The 24,342-nt window shown below is 41.9% G+C and overlaps 1 protein-coding gene across 2 annotated transcripts; it reads left to right on the top strand.

The window, feature by feature from the left end:
* The first annotated feature begins 7,221 nt into the window (after window positions 1-7,221).
* LOC138613462 (breast cancer metastasis-suppressor 1-like protein-A) lies at window positions 7,222-13,952 on the top strand. Of its 2 annotated transcripts, none has more exons than XM_069687154.1 (10): window positions 7,222-7,466; window positions 7,697-7,787; window positions 8,906-9,033; window positions 9,187-9,266; window positions 9,409-9,505; window positions 9,716-9,805; window positions 9,932-9,996; window positions 10,088-10,127; window positions 10,358-10,487; window positions 12,180-13,952. In XM_069687154.1, exons 1-10 carry the CDS (start codon window positions 7,331-7,333, stop codon window positions 12,295-12,297), a joined length of 975 nt encoding a protein of 324 aa, XP_069543255.1. In that variant the 5' UTR covers window positions 7,222-7,330; the 3' UTR covers window positions 12,298-13,952. The 2 variants fall into 2 exon arrangements, with proteins under 2 accessions (XP_069543255.1, XP_069543247.1); XM_069687146.1 differs by having other exon boundaries at window positions 9,409-9,532.
* The last annotated feature ends 10,390 nt before the right edge of the window (window positions 13,953-24,342 follow it).

Genomic DNA, 24,342 nt, shown 5'->3' with positions numbered 1-24,342 from the left:
TGTTTCTTTGCCAGGGGTTCTTCAGCATATTTGCAAAGAATAAATGCTCGGTAGTGTTAACTAATTTTATTACATAATTGCCATGCCTGTCGTATTACATCTGATACTATTTCAAGAGAGTCACAATGAGTGGATAAAAAAAGAAGATAATAGTGTGTGTGTGACCTTTTTTCTTGTGACCATTGCCAATGATCTCATCTAATGAGCAACAAGGGAAAAAGTACATGTAAGGTCATTTATTGCGTTTCCAGGAAGGAATAAATGAGCTGTTCAATACCTGCAAAGTTATTCGGTTTCAGTGGCATGTGATTGTCATTGAAGATAGAGATTAAAATCTTTTTTACGGCTTCTGAAAAAGAGACTGAAGACACCTGAGATGCTGGCTGTCAATAGAAACTTTCAGATGGAGGTGAAAAACACTGATATCCTCCCCTCTGCTGCCTCAGTTTCACGCTGTATGCGCAAATGCGTATTTTTTCAGGGAAGCGTAGGTGTTTTTCGGGGAAGGGGTAATACCTTTTATTTTCCTCCGCGAGCATTCCCACGGTGTTGAACACACACGCAAACGCACACACACGAGGATTAATTGTGTGCAATATAATCTGTTGTCCTACTGCCCTACTGCCACCAGCCATCTCTCACGGTCAAACAATAATATCAGGTACACTGCTGTTGGTGTCTTTTAGCAACATGAAAACATATTAAAGGGTCACTTCACCAAAATTACATAAACACTTAGACCTGTTGGTATCCAGCCAAGCAGATTAAGGCTTTATAACTCTTGTTATACTCCTCTCATGTCTGTGATGAGAAGCTAGAGCATGCGGGGGATTATTTTAGCCTAGCATCAACTATACGAACAGGCAAGGAACAAGATTTCTGCAGTTGGAAGCGTTCTCGTGTAGTTGTTTTAGTCGCTGAATATCATCACAGCATCTAGGGGCCGCTGTGGTTTAGCGGTATAGTCGGTCGTCTCTCAAACCGAAGGTTGGCGGTTTGATCCCTGACTGCTACAGTTTACATGTCGCTAAACATGACACTAAACCCGACGGAATCAGTGTGCGAATGTACTGGGCACTTTACATAGTAGCCTCTGACATCAGTGTGTGAATGTGTGTGTGAAAGGGTGAATGTGACATGTAGTGTAAAGCGCTTTGAATGGTCGCAAGACTAGAAAAGCACCATATAAGTACAGTCCATTTTCCATTTATCACCAAGCATTTCAAACTTTGGGGACATTTTTTGCGTGAAACAGATTGCTACGGCCGTAATGCAATCCCAATGCAGTGCCAAAACCCATTGGCTAGCATCTGAGGACGGTCAAGCATTGTATTATTCCATATAAATAGACGTCTGCATCAACAGTAGGTGCTGACAACAATCCAGTTTTGGAGGTCGGCTCAGATCTCCAACTCAATTTTCGTGTATCATGTTGCTCATCAGACTGTGATAATAATAAAAAGTTTCGGCCTGCACAGCCTTAAGCCCCTTTTACACTGCCAGTACAAGGCGGAAATATTACGCCTCTGTTAGGCTTCGTCTCGGGTGAAGCATGCGCTTTGATTACACCACGCACATGCTTCCACAGGGCCGGAACACTGGGTAAAAACACACACACACTGGGGCGGTTTTGGAGGACTGGAGTTGCTTGGTCCAATGTAAAATGACAAAGGCGGCATAATGGTGGAGCTTCATTTTGGCGCTGTGGTGGAATTGCAATGTAAAAAGGGCTTTTATCACTCATCTGTATCCGCCTGCTACACCGAAAGCAAAGAAACATTGGCGGATGCTCCAAGAGGCCACATGGTCGTCAGACGATTGATGATGGGACTCGATATTTATGTTAGCATAACAACTGTAGACAAAGTTCAAGTAAACTGAAGTGAGAAAACAAAAAGTTGTGGTTTAATTGTCGTCACCGTGACTAGATATAACATGTTAATAAGAGCTTTAAAGATGATGGTACTAATAACAGAATTTTCTTAACCTTTTGAGGGGAACAGGCCGGCCTTTTGAAGTAATAAGCTAAGCTAACTAGCTGCTGGCTATAGCTGATTTAAAGGACTAGTGTGTGAGATATAATGGCATGCAGCATATGCAACCACAAACCTAATGTGGCAACATAAAGGTCCTCTCTAGAGCTGTCAATCAATCAGTTAGATTGTATTTGTATAGCGCCAAATCATAACCAAACTTATCTCAAGATACTTTACAAAAAGAGCAGGTCTAGACCGTACTTTTTGTTATGTTATTACATCAACAACAACAGGTAATACAGACCTAAGGTTACAATGTCAATAATAATGGTACACTAGTGTAAAGATTAGCAAGAACAGCATTATAATGATAAAAGGAAGAGATATGGTTAGTAACGTTAGAGGGACAAGAAAATACATAGTTAATAATGATCGGCACCGTAGGCCCTGCCGTGAAAGTTCCTGGACCTTTGGAAAGTCCTATCCCCTGAGCAGGGACTTTTCAGGGGTAAGTCAACTACCCTGAAACTAAATTTAGACCCTGGTTCCTGCTATCGAAACGCACAGAATTCCTGAAAAGGTTCCTAGTTCCTGGGGAAAGTTCCTGCTGTCGAAAAGCACCTTAATTAATGTGAATGCAGAGAGAGGGAGAGACAGGAGCTCGGTGTGTCAGACCCCCCGGCAGTCTAAGCTTATATAGCTGCATAACTATGGGCTGCTCCAAGACAGACCTTCCCCCAAATAAAAGCTTCATCAAAGAGGAAAGTTTTAAGCCTTCTCTTAAAAGTAGAGAGCATGTCTGCATCCCGGACCCTGACTGGAAGATGATTTCAAAGGCAGAAAAGGGCTAGTGCTGTAGACACATGGCGGACTCAGTGGACTATACTTACTCTTGACTCAATCAGAGGTAACGGAAACACAACGATTCTTCTTTTCAAGTGATGATACACAAATGAAAACAGCATATCACTGTTTCTCTTTTTGTGAAACAAAATCACAATGTGAAAAGGCTCACTGAAAATAACCACTAAAATCAAGTCAAACACAGTTAAAGATGAAAATGAAATATGGTAAGCCACATGGGCCAGAAGGTCTCAGGTTGTGCAGAACCAAGAGCTCTGTTATGCAACGACGGAGTTTTGGTTTGGCTTTTAAACATGATCTTTTAAATGTTAATATATGTATTTATTTTATGGAAAGCAGAGGGGAAGGGCTGTTGTTGGGGATTTACAAAATCTTTTCGTGGCCTGAATTCAAATACTTGCGGCTGCATATTGAACAAGCCGGAGATGTGAGAGTGATTTTTGCGGCCCGAATAAAAGGCGCTGCAGTTCAGAGGAGGATGATGAAAAGAACCAAAGACTTCTTGAACTTCTCTTTTGATTGTTATTTTTCAATCACAGGGAGCAAGTCTTCACTTGCATCTTCAAAAGTGGAGTCGATAACCGGATCATTGGGGTTTTGTTGTGAGCGAAAGATCAGATTCACGCTTCTTAGAAAACAGATTCTTTCAGATGAAGTCAGAAGGTTAAAGTACTTCTGAAACTGCAGGCCTTAAATCACATCAGCAGCTTATATAAGCCGAAAGTATGGTTCGAGGCCACAGATTGGCAAAGATTACACACCGTTATCTCAATGCTGTCTGTCATGTGAAAGCACATGCAAAGCAGTTAAAACAATGCAAAAAATAGAACTTGTTCCAGGCTTCAGAGACGCCGTTTTCCTCCAGCTTTAAGTAATAAAATTGGAGGAGAATTGCCAGTTAAAAATAAACTGCGGTTCACTGTTTGCTTGTCTCTCAGTCTTAAGTTTCTCCTAAATTCCTAAACTGTATTCATAGTCCATTGAGTCAGCAGTCTCCGCTCTGGACTGTACGAGCCTCTGAGGGGGAAAAAAGAAAAGCGAGAAAAAAAAGAGTATTCTGAAAGAAACCAGAAAGACAACTCAGACTTTCTGCTATCACATGCTGCACTGCCCTGAATACAAATGAGAGCAGCAAAGTTTCCTGACACACTTACAGCAGTGTGAAAATGGATCTGACTGGCAGCGTGCGACGCACAGCGGAAATAGTGAGACTACGAGACAAACCACAAACCAAATGAGCAAAATCTTTCGCTCTTTAACATTCTCAGGTTTTTTTCTTTTCTTTTTTTAAATTTGTGAGCTTTGAGCAGGCCGGTCGTCTGCTGTTGCAGCTTAGAGGTCAGAGAACAAAACGAACAAGAAAAAACTTCTAGCTTCTTTCGCTTAATGACAACCAACCAAGTTATCTATGTTTTCTTACAACAATTTAACTGAATATTCCAATCTTTTAATATATAAACATACAAAATAATTTGGTGCTTTTAAAGCATCCATAAAGCAATCATTTATGTTAATTCTTTCTTCATTAATGTCCCTATTTAACGTTTCCATGCATCATTATATTCAGCCATTCATTATTAAAACACGTCTCCTTGATAAATCAACTTTAAAACAGCTATTGTTACATTATTTTAAATTCATCATTTTCATGACTGAAATAAACCAGACTTTTCAGGAATGATTAAAATGGAAGAACTGGAGTTTTTGTTCAACCACCTACTAAAGGTGTTTGTCGCCCTCTTGTGGTTGAAATTTGAACTCTCTTGTAAAAAATACACACAAACTGTGGGTAACCAGGATGGAGATGCAAGCTAATAACCAAGCTGCAGTATATTAATACAAATAGCATAATAGCAAAAACTAATATAGATGATGATTTCTTTGATATTGTTGTTTTTCATGAGAGATGCCCTGATACAATAAAAACGTTTTAAAGGGGGGGTGTTACGCTAATTTCAATCTTCACATTTCACCTTGTGATACCTGTGGAGTAGCTTAGCATAATTTACAGTTCCTACAGCCCCTACAAGCCCACTTTATTGAAGCCTGCTGAGGCTGCACTTTGTGTCGTCACAAAGTGCAGCGTGTTGAAAAAACTGTGTGAAACCTGGCGTTCACAGCAGCCTGCAGACTGAGCTGGGAAGCCTGGGGATTACTCCAACATACTTTTACCTACAGATTTGAAACTTCACCCAGGTTTAGTCTGGACATCCAACATCGTAACATTATATATATGTACATATATGTGTGTGTTAAAATGTGTAACAGCATAATACTCCCTCTTTAAACGAAATCTTTGGCTCGGTGCAAGTATGCCTGAAGTAAGCTTAGTAGCTTCCCTCCTTCGATATTTATTGGTAATACTGTATATCTGACAGTTTAACAGGTGCATATATCATCAAATAGAAAGATACTGTACCTCAACCACTATATTTGGTGATGTCTTTTGGCAGTTTGTCTTAACATACAGTGGTATGTAAGTGCAACAGTTAGTACGACAAGCCTGCAGACTTTATTAACATGTGGACATAAAACGTCTGGAAGAGGCTTGTTCCAAATTTCCACTATAAAAAAGTCTGCCTTGTAAACCTGCATATAGTATTTTCCAGAACAGCTTTTATTTATATTTAAATGGTAAATGACCCAGCTGTTTTCACATTCTTGGCTTAACGACATTTGTCATAATGCAGCTTTAAGTAAACTATAAAAGTAGGTTATATTTATAAGAGACGAATTCTGCTTTGTGTCATTTTTTTTCAGATCACAAAGTTCTCCTGTAAATAAAAAACATGTTCAACTAATTACATAGTGTTTAATTGCCCAGCTACAAAGCCTAACATCTCTTACACCACAATGTGCATACTTTCAACCAAAACAAAGTTATATACTACACTGGAGACACTTAGGCACCATTCTCCCCCCACTCATTGCCACCCAGGTGAGGGAGAAGAGAGTCAAACAGCAAGCAGGGACTGCTTCAGCCCAGAAGTGGTTGAATCATTTGCCAGTCAGCTAGAAAAGGCTCTCTTGAACATGCATCCATGCAGTTGTACACGGTACCTTTACTGTGAAAAGCTCTATTCTGCTTCCTGTGCCAGTAAAAGGGTATTCAGGTTAGATGGCACCGACAGCATGTTTGATAAAGTCTGGACCTGCAGGACTCCATTCTCGTTCACGAGTCATTATGATTCATCCTCTGTGGTATGCTACCTACACACCTCAACAGCTTTGGCTGGATTTACTGTTTCCTGTTTATTCATTGTTAAATACAACTTACATCTTCTTATACAGCGCAAATCAGAATCAGTCAATTTTAGTCTATGTCCTCTGTAGAGTTTAGTCATAATTTGCACCATTAGTAAGACCATAACCCATGAAGAGTTGTAACCACAAGCCTTATTCATGTATTAAAGTATTACTAATGTTGTTGGGTTGCCAGATTGTTAAAAAAAAATCTCTTTGCCTTTTATTGGTGGTGTTTTCTGATAAGCAAAAAAAGGTTCGTAATTAATAAAAAATAATAAGGAACCATGTAGTGTGCAATTATAAATGTAAATCAGTTATGAATAAAGGATGTAGAGTTAGTCAAAATTTCTAAATCTAACAATAATCCAAGTATGCAGCTGTAATAATTGATCAGTTGTTCTCGGTGCAGATACCCTGTCGTCCTGTTCCAGAGGGTCAAGGGTTAAATTGTTCTTTGTGGGGAAAAAAAAATAGGAGACACATATGGGCAAGAGGGTCAAGGTTCAAGCCCCAATGTTATGGTGAAGTAGTATATGCAGTTGTATGCAGACTGCATGAACAGTACACAATTTGAAAGTGCAGCTGCAGATCATAGGCCTACAGAAGACAAAACAGGCTATGTCAACTGGAGCACAGGGCAATGTACAATTGATAAAGCTTATAACCCATTGACAGAGGAGGACTGTGAAACTTACACACAATGAAATCTAAAACAGCAACTACAAAAATGTTTTATAAAAACACAACAAAAAAAATCAATATTTCTTATATATATTTTAATAATTTGGACAATGTACTGTAGGTCTGCGGTATGAGTGAAAATTAATCATTGTAGTTTATATCATTATTACTTAAGCTATGTGGATAAGCATTGCATTACACTAGCGCGAAGACGTCTGACTTCCCCCCCTGACTTTTCATACAACTACAAAAAACATCTTTAATGTAGCTATGTACCTGCACTTACAGGAGGCCCAAGTATGACGTGGTCCCCAAAACTTACATGAACTACAAATCCCGAAAATCTCTCCGTAAAAATCAGTAACCGATACCGCCAGTTAATTGGTCAGGCTCAGTAACGCTCCCTGTGATTGGCTGAGGGTGGCCATGTTTGCATTGCCAGCTGTCTAGATGCGAGCTAGCTAACCGGTTAGCTGTCTGAGCTACATTTGCCCCCTTTTTTCGGGGTAAAATTAATTAAACCTCCTTCCACCCCGCTAACGCCGGCTTATCTGGAAGTCGCAATGCCGGTTCACTCCCGGGAGAAGAAAGAAAGTAACCACGAAGAAATGGAGGTGGATTTTCCCGAGCAGGACGGCAGCAGCACAGACGAGGAGGACACCGTTAGCTCGTCTGTGTCTGAAGATGGAGACAGCTCGGGTAGGAAAAATAGGCCCTAAATAACAACCAACAGCCACATTCTCTAAATATGCTTATCTGTCAGACCTGGGTTCGTCATTATATGCTATTGCTGTTAAAAATTAACGGATAATTTAATAAGGAGACGGTGTTCAATATGGGGTGGGGATGCTATGAGATTGATGATGATTGTAAATAAAAGCATTTTGTATGGATGTTATGTCAAAGCTATCATGTCTTTATGTGAACAGAGATGGATGATGAGGACTGTGAGAGGAGGAGGATGGAGTGCCTGGATGAGATGACCACCCTGGAGAAGCAGTTCACTGACTTGAAGGAGCAGTAAGTTGTTGCCCATGTTGTATCCAACAAATAAAGACTTTAACCACTGCTGTCTGGATGAACTAACTTTTATTAACATTCTGAGATAATTATAATACCTTCTGGTTACCTGGGATACAATGAGATGTTGCAAGGGAAAAGGACCATGCTCTAAAATTTCATTTAGAGGAGAAGAGGTTCACCTGGCTGTGGAATCCATGGTCTTGATCAGGGATTTTGGACCCTTTTCAGCACAATTTTTCTGTCTCTATTGGAGCCGAATCATTATGAGATTCTTAAAGCCCACATAATGCTAATTAATGGGGGAAAAGTCATTGAGCATTAATACAGTTGCTGATGTTGTGAATTTTCTTAGCAGCAATGAAAAAGAGGTCTTTTCCGCATGTATGGTGAACAATAATATTATGGGAACATTTCTGTAGGCTGCTATCTTAGTCATAATCATAATCATAATGCATCGTCAACCAAGTATAGTGCAGAGAACTGTCTGCTCAGCTTTGATGCTCTGCTGCATGTGTTGTAGTCAGGACTAAAAGTATTATAATCAAATGGTAAACGTATGCTGATATATGTGTAATAGCCCCATATCAGTCCAATAATAATTTCTAATCAATGTTTTGCTCGGGCTCTAGCCTATATATGGAATAGAAAAGGTTTATGAGTAATGAATGTACATTAGCTACCTGCCAATTGCTTGTTTATATTGGATTTCATGGGTCACATACATTGTTATGAAATTGATCATCATTTAGAGGTCAGTTCTGTCTGAAAATGATTCACAATATATCTAACACAGCTGCTGTATTTAAGAAAGCATCAGCCACACTGGAATGTGTGTGAAAAGACAGCGTCACCTGCAGACGTGCCACAGCGTCTGTTTTTGTTTTCAAATGACAGGGACACAATTTTTTAATTCTGCAGACCGTTGAGAAATGAGAATTTTTACAACTCTCCTGCAGTCCATTTCTCACTGAATACATTTTCTAAAGAGGAGTTGAGTTCAAGGTTTATTACCTTTTTTTTAATGTTGTCACAAGTTATTTTGAAATAGTCTGACTCGTTACGTTGAATGGTTTTTCCCCAGTTTATTCATATGAATTAATCGTTTTGCCATTCAGGTTGTACAAGGAGCGTCTGAGCCAGGTGGACATCAAGCTGCAGGAGGTGATGGCTGGCTGTGCCCAGGAGTACCTGGAACCTTTAGCCAACCTGCAGGAGAACATGCAGATCAGGACCAAAGTTGCTGGTGGGTTAATATAATATTACTTAATTATTTAGGTCTCACTAATATGATATGAAACTAAACTAAATCTGCTGTTTTGCAAAGTGAAGGCTTTGACTTCATCAAACCTTTACAGCTGCTGCCTCACTTTGATGTGATGGGATATGTTTGTCACAGGGATCTATAGAGAGCTGTGCTTGGAGTCGGTGAAGAACAAGTATGAGTGTGAGATCCAGGCCGCCTGCCAACACTGGGAGGTGAGAGGTCAACAGTTGAATTGGTTTTATGTTAGGGTTATGCTTGCATGTTCTTGTCAGAAAACACTGTGTTCAATGTAGGTAATCCACTGTAATGTAGGCTGTAACCAGTGTGCTTTGCGCCCTTGTTTCTTTGTGTCAGAGTGAGAAGTTGCTGCTGTTTGACACAGTGCAGAGCGAACTGGAGGAGAAAATAAGAAGATTGGAAGAAGACAGACACAGTATTGACATTACGTCAGGTATCAACAGTGACATCTTAAAGTCTGGTTAGCACATCCAAAAACCCCACTATTCCACTTTTTTTACTAATATACAACTGAATTTCTTTCTGAACAAGTTGCAGAGTGTGCATGTACAATCCATTAAGGAGAGATTAAAATATGAAACCAGTCTCCCAAAGAATAGAATAACTCTCCTCTTTCCGATCCCTCCTCCTCCTTGTTTTCCAGAGTTGTGGAATGATGGATTGCACTCGCGGAAAAACAAGAAGAAAGACCCGTTCTGCCCCGTGAAGAAGAAGAAGCCTGTTGTTGTTTCTGATATCCTTTCCTTTGCCCTGTATTGTTTAATTCCCTCCAGTTTTGTGGCGCTTCGGTGACATATTATTAAGACAGATGTTTCCTGCCTCTTCCCTGTTTTTATTTTTCCTTAACCCGCTCTATTACGGCCTTATATTGTTTACATGCTGCAAGATCTCGATATTCTTGAAGACTGGACTGCAATAAGAAAGGTATTTTGTAAACTTCTAAAGAAGTCGCTTGGTGAATGCAACTGTGTTGTGATTTGACCTTTTTAAGTTGTTTGTTTTTTCCCCCCGACAGGCGATGGCATCTCTGGGGCCACACCGGGTGAAGGTGGATGGTAAGAGTTTGTCCCTGTCCTTTGTTACAGTCAATACCTGGCTGAGTGCAGCGATCGACCCACAGGGGTAACACGGGAGGGGTCCATTCAATACTTCCAGCTAAAAGTACTTGAGCTCATAGCTGAAAATGGAGACAATTGTTACCTCCTCATTTGTCATTGCTTTAAACGTACACTGCCCCTGCCTGTCTTGCTCTTTAATCCTTTACCATCGAACTGTCTCCCTCCAGCTCCTGCAGTCAAGCCTGACAGGCATCACCACGTGGCGCGCTCCGAGGACGGTCGACTTTTCTATGACAACCAGTGGTACTGCAGGGGACAGGCCATATGCATCAACAGGAAGGATGAGTACCCAACTAGGTGCATATGTGTGTTTGTGCTGTCTGTGTTTGTCTTTGTAATAATGAGAGCCTGTGTTGAATTTAGTGAGAATGATGTCAAGTTTTTATGCTAAATGACAGGTGTACCGCTCTGCAAATGTTTGTGTTTCCGACACTTTGCGTCACAGTGCACGTCACTCCGTGTGTCTGACATTCTGTGAATTGTTTGATGGATTTAAACAAAGAGAGTGTGTTCTGAAGCTGGAGGCTTGTGGTCGCTCAACACGTTCATTACAGTTCCCTTTTTTAACAAATTGTCTTTATGTGTAGATTCAAACCAGGAAAGTTATATTTTACTAACCAAATCTTTAAAGGAGTTTGTCACTGGTTATGAAACAGACTGAAATGAATCCTGATGACTCTATATGAGCTACAAAAGCAAGGAGGGAGTTTTGTTTTGTTAGAAGAAAATAGACGTAAAAGTCCCAAATAATAAAAAAGTAATAGTTCATATTAGGGATGCACCATATTGGATTTTTTTGCCGATATCCGATATGCCGATATTTTACAACTCATTTAGCCGATTACCGATATTTTTTTCCCCGCACACCTAATTGCAGAGATCATCAACTCTCTTCTGTATTGGAATTAGCGTACAGTATAATGGTGATACTCTTATCACATTTGTTACAAAGGTCGGGGTGACGGGTCTTGAGATGGTTAATCAAGTTTGTAGTGTTGAAAGACTTTGCCTTGGCTCCTCCTCGCATCACCGAAGCTGAGCAGTCATTGCAAATAGCAGTTTTGCGATCTATTTCAGACACTTTGAAAAACTTCCACACCACGGACATTTTGGCTTCTAACTCTCTCATGCTGCAGGTAGACACACGTGACGTCATCACGCTGCGCAGCGCAGGTCTTCTTTGCGCCGCAACATCGGCTGAGGTCGGGCATTTAATCAAGTATGCAGCAGCCCGTTATTTTACCAGTTAATTATATCGGCGGATATCAGTGTGTTGGCTGATATCCGATAGTTCATTTTTAAGCCAATATCGGCCGATACCAATAACGTGCCGATAATATCGCGCATCCCTAGTTCATATGTACGTAAAAGCATTTATCTGGTATAATTTCCTGTATTTTTCAAAACAGCAATAAATATCGCAGAACAAAAAGTTATTGCTGTGTCACTTTTCTCCAATATCACGCAGCCCTAGTATCCACCATCTCTAACTCCTGAAAAGTACAGCAAATAATATGTGCCATTTCATCAACGTGGCACATCGCCATTGTCTTTCCAGCAGCACCAGCAGTTAACATTATGAGCACTGACATTATGTGCGGACCTTCAGCAGGTTGATGGCTATTAACAGTGCCCATTGCATTAATATATCTCTTGTACCTGTTCAAGTGCTTCTCAATCACATTTGCTGCTCGTTAAAAAGGTAGAAAGTGCTGCACTGTTTCAAAGAGAATGAAAAGGTCTCCTTTTAAAATGATATTCCGGACAGTTGTGAATATGCTTGTAAAGAAACTTTAAATCTTGCATCATTAGTCGATGTTAAACAGTCCTGAGTTTTTTAAATTTTTCCATTTTAATACATGACTGCAGAAGCTGGAAAACTGCCATTAACAGGGCTGAGACCTACCGATGCCTCATGCATACCTTCTAAATATTTGAGGTGTGAGAATTGATTTTGCGCTAACATTGTTGTCTGTCTGTGTCACGCAGTGCCATCATCACCACCGTCAACAACGACGAGGTGTGGTTCAAACGACTGGACGGCACCAAGTCAAAGCTGTACATCTCCCAGCTGCAGAAAGGCAAATACACAATCAAGCACTCGTAAAAAAAACACACTCAAACACACACACGTACAGAAAATCAACCCTCATCTCTGCTGTGTTTCGATTCGTCTTTATTCATTGTGATAACTTTCAACATTCTTGCCATATGTACAGTCACACACAAACACAGAGAGAGAGAGGGAAGGGAGGTGTGTGTATATCAACTGATCCCTGTAGTCAAAGGGATGTCTGTAAATATGTATGTATGTTGATATTCTTGACAAGGTCACAAAGTGTCATTTTCTCTGGAACGGAGATCAATGCAAAGTGCTGCTACAAAAAAAAAAACAGGCAGGGCGAGGAACCGGAGCAGTGGCGAACTGTGAACCGCGGAGCTCAGTCGCGTGCCTTTCTGAGACAAGACGATGCCTCTGTTGATGAAAACAAAACAAAAAAATGGTGAACTATAAATATCATGCAGTGAAGCCTTACTCTGTGCTGCGTTAGCTCCGAGAGGACTGAAGCGGGTCAATGAACGAGTGAGTGAGAAACCCCTGATTCAGGTGGGGATGCCGTCAGCCGTGTGTTTGATTTTCCTCTCCGGTCGCATCAGTGAGATTTGGATTTCATGCTCAATAGAGCCTATGAAAGCTGTATTAGGATCCCCGGGGACCCCCCGTTTGAGAAAATGTTTGGTTCAGTTAAAACAAATTGCACAAGTGTCAATACGGAGATGCTGAATGATTAATCCATTTTCAGTGAATGGTTATATTGTGAACTTAATGAGATGAAACTATCCTTCGAGAAAACCCCAGGGTTCTGCTGAAACCCACTCGGGGAGCCACTTCACTAAACGATCTCTTTATGTGTGAGCGTTCTAACGAAGGCCAGCCTCGTGCACTAAGCAACATATGAAAGTTAAAGCTGTATTTTTTAAGAGTGCAGTAATAGGAGGTGTCCTGTATATAGAGAGGATTGAGTGTTTTCTTCACGTTGCCATGTGTCTCATCGTGCCTACGTAGACGGGAAGGATCCAGGCTTCAGTTCCTCCGCTTCTCGGACGTGGACTGCATCCATTAACAGCCTCAAATTTGTAATTCATGGTGCCATTTTTCATCCTGTCCGTCTAAATCAGCCCATTTTGTGTGTGTGTGCTACGAATAAACTGGCTGAAAGCTGCTTTGGTTATTAGGTCATGCAGTGTAAATGTTACACCTCTGAAAAAGTATCTTCTGTTGCTTGTCCTTTCTCTTTGTATGTGTTCCTTCCTCTCAATTATTCCCCTTTTTGGCTCCACTTAAATGTCCCTAAACATTGACATGCTTACAGTAAAATGAGAAAACAACATTATGGGATTTTCGTTGTGTGTACAATCCATCCAATCGTACTCTTTGCCTCTGTAAATTCTACTTGATTCAATGTAGGGGATCTTGTTTTGTGTTGTATTTACGGTGCTAAATATTTTTTATCATGGCATACATATTTCAAGTATTACTTGCCAATAGTATTGTATAGAGAGGTGCAACATGAGAGTGTCTGTGAAGCCTGATGTGGCACTCGCAGAGTACAACTTCCGATGCATTGTGGGTCCTTTTACCACATTACAGGTAAAAGACAAATCATGTGACATTGTGCCAATGCATGTAAAGCTGATTAAAGATTTTGTTTGTATCATTTGAAAAGATTGAAACCTGCACATAAACGATTCTTTATCCTTCATATGCAACGAGACTCTTATTGTGACTGACAGGTGGTACTACTGTGTGTTGTAAGGCTTCCTGCCTGCTTCAAAGTGTCTTACAGAATCGTCCTGCACTGCTCAGCTTGAGTCCTTTCTTTGATTTAGGAGCAGTGGGTGAAAAATATCAATGCTTTGCATAGAACTTAAACATCCTTTTAGATTCGGCCTAGCATGCACAAAAAGGCCCAGATACGATCTTATATAATACTCCAGTGTACAATGGGAGAAAGTCCCTGACAGTGCTTAACCCAAAGTCACCCCTGAGGTTCGCCGAACCCTGGCAGCGCTTCTCTATGACAAAAAGAAGTGGCTTATTTGGGAGAAACATGCTGAGCTAGTCCTATTTGATAATGGCTCTTTGGTCTGCTGTGCTGTTCAACCTTTCAGTCACTTATTTCTGCCAAAGGGACACTCGCTAGATTAACACCACATACTGCTATCGATTTAAGATCCATGCTGATGTACCATTTTCTTGCCCCCCCTCACGGTCCAACTGCCTCCGCTCGGGCCTGTGCAGACGCCTCACGTAAGACCCACTGCAACCTTTGATTGATCTATTGGGAATATTGATCAGATGCGGCAATGTAGCCAGGAACTCAGAGGAATCAATTGAAAGACTAATTGGTTGAGATTTTTATCCAAATCCAGTGTTTTAAATGAATATAATTTGCTGCAATTTTAGCTCTGGATGGAACACGAGGAAGGGTATGAAAGAGAATGCATCTCAAAAATCTCCCATGTCAAACCATCAGATAGATACTTCCCTGTTGCACTACCGTTTTCCATGCCAGAAGGTGTCAGTAGTGCTCCACCGAGGAGAGGAAGCAGCCTCTGCGCTACATGGGTGGAGGGAGGTGGTCTGTGAATCTGGGGCACCCTGCTGCTGAAGCCCTCCAGCTGATGAGAGAGAGAAAGAGAGAGAGAGAGAGAGAGAGGGAAAGGAGGGATGAAGGCACAGTTTGATCACAGCTCGCTGGCCACGTCTGCTACCGCAACAGAGAGAGGGAAAGAGGAAAATCCCCATCATCGCGTCAAAAGCAGCCGCAGCAAGCAAGCAACAGAGCTGTCTGTCCCTCTTCAGTCAGTGCTGCATCGTCCCTGTCGAGCTAAACCCGCATCCGTGTGTGCGAATATGGTCAGAAATGAAAATAAGATGCTCTACCCTTCCCCACATGCGCATACTCGGGCGTATCAGCAAAGGAAAGGGATTCCTTGTTTGGTTTATGTCTGTTTATGATGCAGAATCTGTGTCCAAAGGATCGGGCCATCTCCAGACCCATCTATACTTAATGAGTAACCAGAACTGGAGGGTCATTGGGACGTGTTTACTGCAACACTGGGGCTAATTAGACCGTGAAAGTGTCACACTGTGCTAAATTACTTATATCCCTGCCCCTCTCTCTGTGTGATGTATGTACAATTGCATCGCTATGCGTTTTCAAGAGAGTGAGAATGTGGGTCTCTTTGTGCATGCATGCATGTTGCTGTGCGCCAGGCCTGTGCGTGGGCGTGGACCTTTGATGCTGATTGTATAAGAGAACGTTGAATGCATAGATCCATAAGTTAACATCAAAGGGCTGAAGCAAGCTGTCTGTCACCGGCAAAGACGAGGAGAGAGACTGGAATGAGGTGGAGTCAATTGGACTGTGCTGCAGCCTGTGATGTGAATGAGCCCGGTATCACCTCTCTCGGTGTGTCATTGGCCGTGGCCTATAATTCACCTCTAGCACTCTGGCCTTAGCAGCTCCTTTATCTTATACCGTCTGCGCTGTTTCTGTCTGCGTCAACAAACAGACTTTGACACCCTAACCCTGCAAAAGGAATTTAAATAAGGCCTATTGTAGAAGGAGCACTTTATATATGGTTCAGAGACTGCAAGCCACACCTTAAAACCTGTTCTATTGTTTTTTCCACGTGCGTTAGCTGAGTGACAAAGGTATCAGAGGGGTCACAAGTTGAACCAAGCGGTGAGAAGACAACCGCACCTTATTAACGCCTTTACACTTTCTACTTGAGTTGCTTTATTTCATATGCATGTCACTCTTCAGCACAAAAGTTTGTTCTCTCCGCACAATTGTTCCACTTGTCAAGAAAAGATAATAAGCGATGGCTTTTGAAAAACATAAATAAAGAATTTTTTCTCCCACAAGGTGACAGTGTCTGGTGAAGAAAATGTCAAATTCAAGTTGACTAAAACAATGCAATCACTTAATAATACATCCTAAAGGACAACATTTAAAATGCCTGGCAAAGAGGTGCATTAGTCAACTTAAGATGTACTTATGATTGAGAGTTACCAGGAGACAAGATATCTAAATCCCACTCGAGGTTACAAAAGGTCTATCTTATCAGGCATCGCTAGTTGCAAAACACTTCGCATGCTGTCCGTTACCATTAAATCCTCAGCACAGAGATAAAGTATCAACCAGAGAACCAAAGGATGATTTTGTTCCTACTCCTGAGTGGGCTTTTGCCAGCATCATGTGTCTGCCAAGTCCTCTTTTCAATGACTTGCGAGCAGTTTGTCTTTTTCCAGTATCTTCACATGATGAAGCTCCATATTTGGTAAGGACATAGAGCTGCTCCTCTGCGTGGAACCTAGTCCTGGTTAGGTTCATCCCCAGCAGGTTTGTCAGAGCTAAAGCCAATCATAGCCCACATCTTGACATCGTGGCATTCCTCCACTTTACAGTGAACATCAATACTGGCAGGCGGTGACATGTCAACTTTTGTCTTGATATCTGTATATAAATCTGACCTTTAACCTCTGTCCTGATGTCACAAGACTGCCTTCTGCAAGGAGAACAAAGAAAAAGAAGATGGAGCATCATTAATCACTAATGGACTGCACTTATATAGCTATTTTCTAGTCTTGCGACCACTCAAAGCTGCTTTTCCACTACATGTCACATTCACCTATTCACACACGGATGACAGAGGCTGCTACCTAAAGTGCCAAACTGTCAATCAGTCATCACATTCACCCACCAATGGCTATGCCACCTGGAGCAACTTGGGGTTAAGTGTCTTGCCCAAGGACACTTCCACTTGTAGACTGAGGGAGCTGAGGATCAAACCTCCAACCTTCTGATTGAAAGACAACTCCACTGAGCCACAGCCGCCCCCGATATCTTCTTTGTGATCAAATCAGCAGGTGCAGTTCATAACCTTAGAAACGGTCATGAATGCAACTGTGAGGACTGGCTGGAATGACAGTTGAAGTTGCTGTGACACTCCAAACTCCTCTTGGAGTATCTCAGTTCTGGCAGGGCCTGCATCCTTACAGCAGTTAGATAGTGAGATCTTGCTGGAGGCCCAGCTCCATGCTAAGAGACTACACCAAAAGATCCCCAGAGCCTGGAAGAGGCGCTGGTGGGAGTCGATTCAAAGAATTCAACACAACCAAGCAATGACAACCTCGACTGTGATGCCTCAAAGCAAGATCATCCACCCTTGGGAATGGATATGATTGCTTATGATACATAGCCAAAAGGCTATATTTTGGATCCCCTCCATCTGATTCTTTGGCTGTCAGAGACTTAGACAGTAGAAACTAACTGTCAACCTCTTGGACTGGGCAACACATGCATGATATGATGAGCAATCCAGGTTAATGTACGTTAAAATCAACGCTACCGGGGAAGATTGTCTCTGGCAAATGGTATGGATGACACAGTCGTCAGCTTGGGGAAGCCTCTCAAGGCTTGTATCCTAGTATGTACTGTTTGTAACTGTGATGGATTTCAGCAGTAGAGAAGAACAATCTTAAAATGCATTCAGGAATTCATGCTTCCAAAGCAAAATGGCTTGGCTACCAGAAGTGGTGTGAGCTGAGGAAGATGACCCTGAGTGCTACGTTACACATTCTGTTCTGTCTTTACTGTCTGAAGCATTCAACTATCTTGGTGGGGTTTGGAGAGAATCTGCCCTTTCCTACCACTCAAACTGCATGCTTTGTTGAGGGGTCTCAAGAGGCCCTGCCTTCAGATAGAGCCTTCTAGTTTAGCCAACTAGTCTTAAAAGTTAGATTTGATACGGGATGGATCAGTTTCTGTGCTTTTAATTTTCAACCCTAGAGAAAAAAACAGCACCATGTGTTTCCTCTGCCAGCTTTTTCTTTATATGCACTTCCTTCTACTCCGTGGATGGTGTTGGTGGCTTGAAAACACCCCATGGCTCACCCATTGGCTGTGCAAGGGTATCTTGGAGGGGCCGCTTTGACTGTCTGTGTACACTCAACAAAGAGTATGACACCAGCCTTGTTCAGGGGAACACCTGTTGATGAAATCTCTATCTTAGCTTCCAGGTTGATGCCCTGCATTTGCAGACATTTGCATACCAGTCAGATGTTTGTACTGCTCTAACCATGTGAGTAGCTGCCAGCCAGCTCTCCAGCCTTCCATCCAAGTTTTTTACCTTCATCGTGCATGGTCTCCTGCCAATCCTGCGGCAGGGACAGGTGAGTGGTGCTCAGTTGGTGCAACCGTGAAACCGTGCCTCTTGCACTTTGCCCAAGGAGCTTGGCTTTCACCTGGTTAGTGCTGCCGGCCAAAATGCAGATTTAACATGGAGAGATCCATGATGACAAGTTTCCAAGTTGCTGGAGCCCAGTCTGCATAGAACTTGGGTTATAATACTTATAATGGAGTTAGCAAAATAATAATATGCAGCCTGCTGAACAGCAGATATTGCTATATAAACAGATGTTTGTGTCGGGCCTATGGTGTTCTTTTATGCTGACCTTTGCCTTAAACTTCCTCTTACCTTAAGAGTTAAGCCACCTCGGCTTCCTGGTGTTGTGCCGCATCTCTACGGGGGCTGCCGGACGGGTATCTGATGCTACATTAGCAGCATGCCCCTTGACCTCCCGAGTTCTGGGAGGTTTTCTCCATCCACACAGTGTTCTCACCTTTTTTACCCCTTACCTGTTTGCATCCCTGCAATTTTCTAGTTGAGCTGTGATACTACATTTTCTGGAGTTTTAACTATTTTTTTTTTTTTTACATGATAGCTTGAAACCCAGGAACTCCAACTGACTGGCAGGCCTGTATGTGTCAGTTTTATTTTTCCGACCAGACGAGGTGGCAATATCACCTTCCACCTCCACACCCACTGTCCTCAGACACCATACAGTATCTCCTCATTATGTCAGGTCAGATATGCAAAGTAGCACCAGGATTCAGTGTAGCATGGCAGAGGTAGACAGGGGCAATGTTTCTGTGTGTGTGTGTGTTTGTCCTTCTCAATCTGTTTTTGTGGGCCTGGATGGGCTCCACAGCCAGTGTTAGCACTGTAGCTAGGATTTTACATCGAGAGGCTATCAAGTTCAGCATCATCTCCCCAAACACATAAACACACACAACTTATCCGCCTCTTGCAGGCTCAGCCTCAAGTGCCCAGTGCAGGCTCAATATGGAAATGTAGTCAAATGGCCAACTGGCGTCAGCGACAGGATAAGAGGCTACAGGGACTTAGTAGTCAGGGCAATTCTCATGCATTAAAATGTAGATACAGACTTCCTTCCTTGCGGGGTTGCAGGCTTTGTTTGTTTACATTTACATGTGCATGTGTAAACACAAGCACATATATACATGTTTCACTTGAATGTACACTCAAATGTGCGCTGGTCTTGTTGACTGCATGTGTGTGTGTGTGTACATTTCAGAGTGTGTATGTGTGTGGACAAAAAATCAGTCGGGTGAGAAACAGAAAACTCACCCAGCCATTTGGCTGCAGTCCTAATTGGCTGTGTGCTGTTGACAGGATGCTGACAGAGCACATCGCACAGACAGGTACTCTGTTTCTCTCTGTTTCATCTTCAGGGTTGGTGAAAATATTTCCTCTGAGGAATTCCCTGCTCTACTATTTTTCAAGCATGAAAAACCTTAAGTGGCGCCGTTTGACAAGTTATAAAGCTTGTTGTTTTTCTAGTGTTTGGATGCAGGAAAAGGAAGGGGGAGGCTGGAGATGGGCCAGCCTTAATGAGACTGTTTTCTTATCAGGCCTGGATGGCGTACTGTACAGTGACCTGCTTGGCTTCTGAGGGTGTGTGTGTGTATATATATAAACACATAACACATATGTACACATTTTTAGACATAAATTAGCATTCACACAAATGCACTGGGATCCCGATTATGAATTATGTAAGCATGTAAATGTATATGCACCCATATACATCACTGCAATGTGCTAATTAGCTTTGCACCTAAAACTGCACAAATACAAACGTCCTGGGTTCAGATAATCTAGAATACTAGTCATCATAATGGCATACTTGAATGTGAGGAACAGGAAATGGCTCACATTGGGCTTTTGATTGACAGCAAAGACCAATGTGATGCAAGTAAAAGAGGGGGAGGGGATGCAAGCAGCATCTGAAACGAACCATGGTTAAAGACGGGAAAGGTTGATGCCTCAGGGTGCTTTTACCCGACACTTTACTTTTATGTCACACAATGATATCACTTAATGCACATCTTTCACTCACTGCCACTTATTCATAAATACATTTACAGAAACTGAGATCCCTTAAGGTGCCTTTTTATATTGTGTACACTTTATGTGAAGTTATGTCATACACTGTATGCCTGTAAGAGGTGAAGAAGTGCTGTACCCAGTCAGCCATGTTTGCAAAGAAGAACACCGAATCATCAAGTCTGTCATACTAGACTTGAGGAAATAGGAGTTGTCGTGCTTTTGCCTTCAGGGTTTCTGGTTGTGCAACTGCTTTCCTGAGGAAGCAAGATTTACTAAATGTATTGTTTTTTCTTCTCCTGTTCTCATACTCATCACAGTGTGATTTTATATAAAGCAACACTTTTTAGAAGATGCTCCTATTTCCTTTTGGGTGATGAGTTAGATAAGAAGATTGATACTACTTTCATATCTAACCATTTACATATAAAGTTGGCCAGTAAACCGTTAGCTTGGCATAGCACAAAGATTGGCAATAGGGTGAAACAGCTAGCCTGGCTCTCTCTGAAGATAACAAAATGTGTCTATCAGCACCTCAGAAGCTCACTAATTAAAAACATAAATCTTGTTTGGTTCACTACAGTCTCCACTGGACAGTTACTGCTCCCAGCTCAGGCATAGTCTGCCACTTCTGCTGTTAGCACTCATGTTCAGAGGAACGGGAAGAACATGAAAAAACCCTGTTATACTAACTTGGGAGTGGTCAGTCATTATTGTAAGACGGTCACCCCCACTGCTAGCTAGCCCTGTCACACCATTTAAACATCCTAAATAAGCTACTTTTGCTGGAGCAGGTTCATTAAACATTGACACATGTCAAGAGGGGTGTCCAGCATGTGAAAAACAAAACAGCAGGGCCAGACAGCATCAACTGGCAGGTAAACTATGTATTAACCAACTCGCAATTGTACTCATATTGATATTCAAACTGTCCCTTGTTCAGTCATGAAATCCCCCATCAGTTTTTGAGAAAACAAGACCATCCTTGTCTGAATGTTTATAACGCAGTGGATCTCACTTTTGTAGTGTTTACGTTTTTTGAACGTCTCATTAATGTTCACATCTGCTCCTCACTATTCAGCCCAATGGACCCACTACAGTTTGGCCACTGTCCAAACCAATCAACGCAAAAAAGGCCATTGCACACATCCTCTACCAAGGGAGCTATGTAAAGCTGTTTTCACATACGAACTCTGAACAATGTATCGTGAATAAAGTCCAAACTATTCCGGAGCTACCCTTTCAGTAAACTAGCAAACACCATGAGATTAAGGACGAGGCACGTCCTCAAGTACCGAAAATACTCAGTTTGGTTTTGGCAAAGGATGGTACCCGGGACGTGCGGGCAGGAGGATGATTCCTCAGAGATAACGTTTTTTGTGTTGGTCAATACAACATTAATTTAGATGGATCTGGTGTTTTAATGAAGGTTGAAAAGCAGAAAAAGCAGTACACTCCATGTAACTACATCATTACACATCAGCTTTTACCACCATAGTTACCTGCAGGCTAGTAACAAAGCTCAAGTACCTGGGAGTAAACACCTCACTGTGCATGACGACCCTTGACTTCCTGAGTGGGAGACCCCAGATGGTAAAGTGGGTGCAAATGTCTCTTTTATTGGTGCACCCCAAGGCTACGTTTTGGGTCCTCTGCTGTACTTCCCCTAACTGTGTAGCCACTATGGACTATTACTCCCTCTGTTACTCTCTGGTACTGCAACCACCCGGAACAGTATTTCATTCGCCTGAACATACTATAGGTGACCTCTGACCTGATTGATGGAAGAATATGCTTTTTGATTATCGCTGTTGTACAGTGAGTCAGGGCCTGTTGTTTTGATGATGAAGAAGTGAAGAGAGGAAGAGTTAGAAGGCTCTGGTTGGACTACAGGAAAGACAAATTTGTTTTTCAAATCAGATCTAAAAGACAGATTGTCTGCTCTATGTTTTGCAAATGATGAAATCAGATTTGTGTGTCCAGACATCAGCAACATGGGGTTGGTGAGTTAATGATGGGTGTCTGTACGTATGCTGCCTGCAAGGATCTCCAATGAAGAAGCAAGAGAAATTGTGTTTTCCTCTACAAAGAATGGCGCTTTAAAGATGTGCTGCAAATCTCCTTCATTGGGTCAGACAACTTAGAATGCCATTGTTGAATACAGACAAGACCCCTCTGCTGCATCGTCTCTCCAGCACTTCTGCTTCTGTAAAATTCAACGTATCTGTAAGTTGTTATAAAGTGATTCAAACCACCCCCAAATGTGACTTGCATCCAATTTGCAAAATTTGCATTTGCAATTGATGCAGTCTTTGTTGCCCAGACTTTCTAAAAATCAATCTGGATATGCCAAAAAAGTAGATTTAGTTTGGCAGCCTGTGCAAGGCCCTAATACTCACAGCACAATGCCGGAATAATATGTTCATGCTGCATCTCTTGGATCTTGAATCTGCAACCTTTGCCACTAATGGCCCATCATGATCATGTTGAGCTACCAGGAGAAATGAGAAAATTAGAGGTGGCTACAAGCCAAGACTTGCACAACCACCACGGATGCAATAACAGCAGTCCATGCAGGGAAAGGCAGATTTGAAATTAGTCTAAAATACTCAGACTCTGCAGATGCACTTCCTTTAAAATGTCCCTAAAATTAAGCATATTTTACAGTATATGTTATGAAACCAGAACATATTGTTCATTGTGTTCTTCTTTCAAGGAATGTTCCAAGAAAAGCTAGAGACAGACGTTTGAGGCTCATGGGACGCTCGGCATTGAGAGGAGCTGAGGCGTCCTTAATTCACTTTAACTGGATGGGAGAGTTTAAAAGGTGAAACCGCTGTGGGGATGAGCGAAGCGAGGGAAGCTTAGACCAATCAGGGGATGACCCCACATTTTCAAGTACAGTCTCTGTCTTCTTTCTCTGTGTTGTTCTCCCTCCTCTCCAACTATCTCTTTAGTGTTACATCAACGTCTCGCAGTTGGTTTCCACTCTCATACACTCTCTTTTTCCCCTGTGGAGGGGATAATGCACATTTGCCTTTCTGCGATTGCCTTTTCATTCTTGATATTTTAATGAATGGGCAAACAACAGTGGTAATACACAGGAGCCCATGGATCAAAAGCTTTTATTGTTTTTTTTTTAAACTTCATCAGAACATTCACTGAGTGAAAAGATGGCTTAGAGAGGAAATGACTCGGGAGGTTTCCGCCACACGGGATCAGCCAAGTTCAATGTGCTGAGAGTTCACCTCGTGTTGCTATAGTTAGCATTTTGAAATATTCAAACTATGATCTAATTTTAATAAAGCTCTACCGCCGGAAATGGTGAAAGCAACTGAGCAAATAGGTTATGACGTGCGCCATTCCTTGGATTTCATTGGGCCTTGTTGCAGTGAGCACTGTTACATCTGCAGATGATATAACAACTTCTTCTGTGTTTAAAGCCGTGAAAGGAAATGTAAGGAGCAAAGTATCAAGCCGGTAACACTAAATGTCTTTATGTGTTAGTCAAAAGTGTTTCACATTTCCTCCATACTCAAATCCCAAGAAAGAACTTGAGGTTTACCTCACATGCATTAACGAAGGTTAGCCCCAAAGAGCTCCTTCCAAAGCATTTCTTCCCTAAGAGAAGGATTTAGTATCTGTGGCCACAGCACTTGTCCCATTACAGCACAACAATTACAGGGAATCATTTCAACGGCTCGGAGTCCACCTTCTCTGCATGTTTTCCGTTGACATCGTCATCAGTTGGCCTTGGTCTTATCACAACAAACAGCTAGTCATTTAATGAATGAGCAACATCTTAAACATGAGGTCTTGTGAAAAGCCCATCACAACTTCTAGATGATGTAATATTTGTTATGTTGGACCAACAGTCCAAACTATAATT

The sequence above is a fragment of the Semicossyphus pulcher genome, unplaced genomic scaffold (assembly GCF_022749685.1).
Source record: "Semicossyphus pulcher isolate SPU_LCO1_2020_fin unplaced genomic scaffold, fSemPul1.0.p SCAF_11, whole genome shotgun sequence".
NCBI classification, from domain to species: domain Eukaryota; kingdom Metazoa; phylum Chordata; class Actinopteri; order Labriformes; family Labridae; genus Semicossyphus; species Semicossyphus pulcher.
Note: the sequence above shows the minus strand (reverse complement) of the source record. Positions and strands in the feature narration are given on the sequence as shown.

Excerpts from the sequence above, each read along its gene's own strand:
- LOC138613462 (XM_069687146.1), top strand. The coding sequence starts at position 7,331 with ATGCCGGTTCACTCCCGGGAGAAGAAAGAAAGTAACCACGAAGAAATG. Across the intron at positions 9,034-9,186 it reads GATCAGGACCAAAGTTGCTG|GGATCTATAGAGAGCTGTGC; the intron begins GTGGGTTAATAT and ends TGTTTGTCACAG. Across the intron at positions 9,533-9,715 it reads CAGTGACATCTTAAAGTCTG|AGTTGTGGAATGATGGATTG; the intron begins GTTAGCACATCC and ends CTTGTTTTCCAG.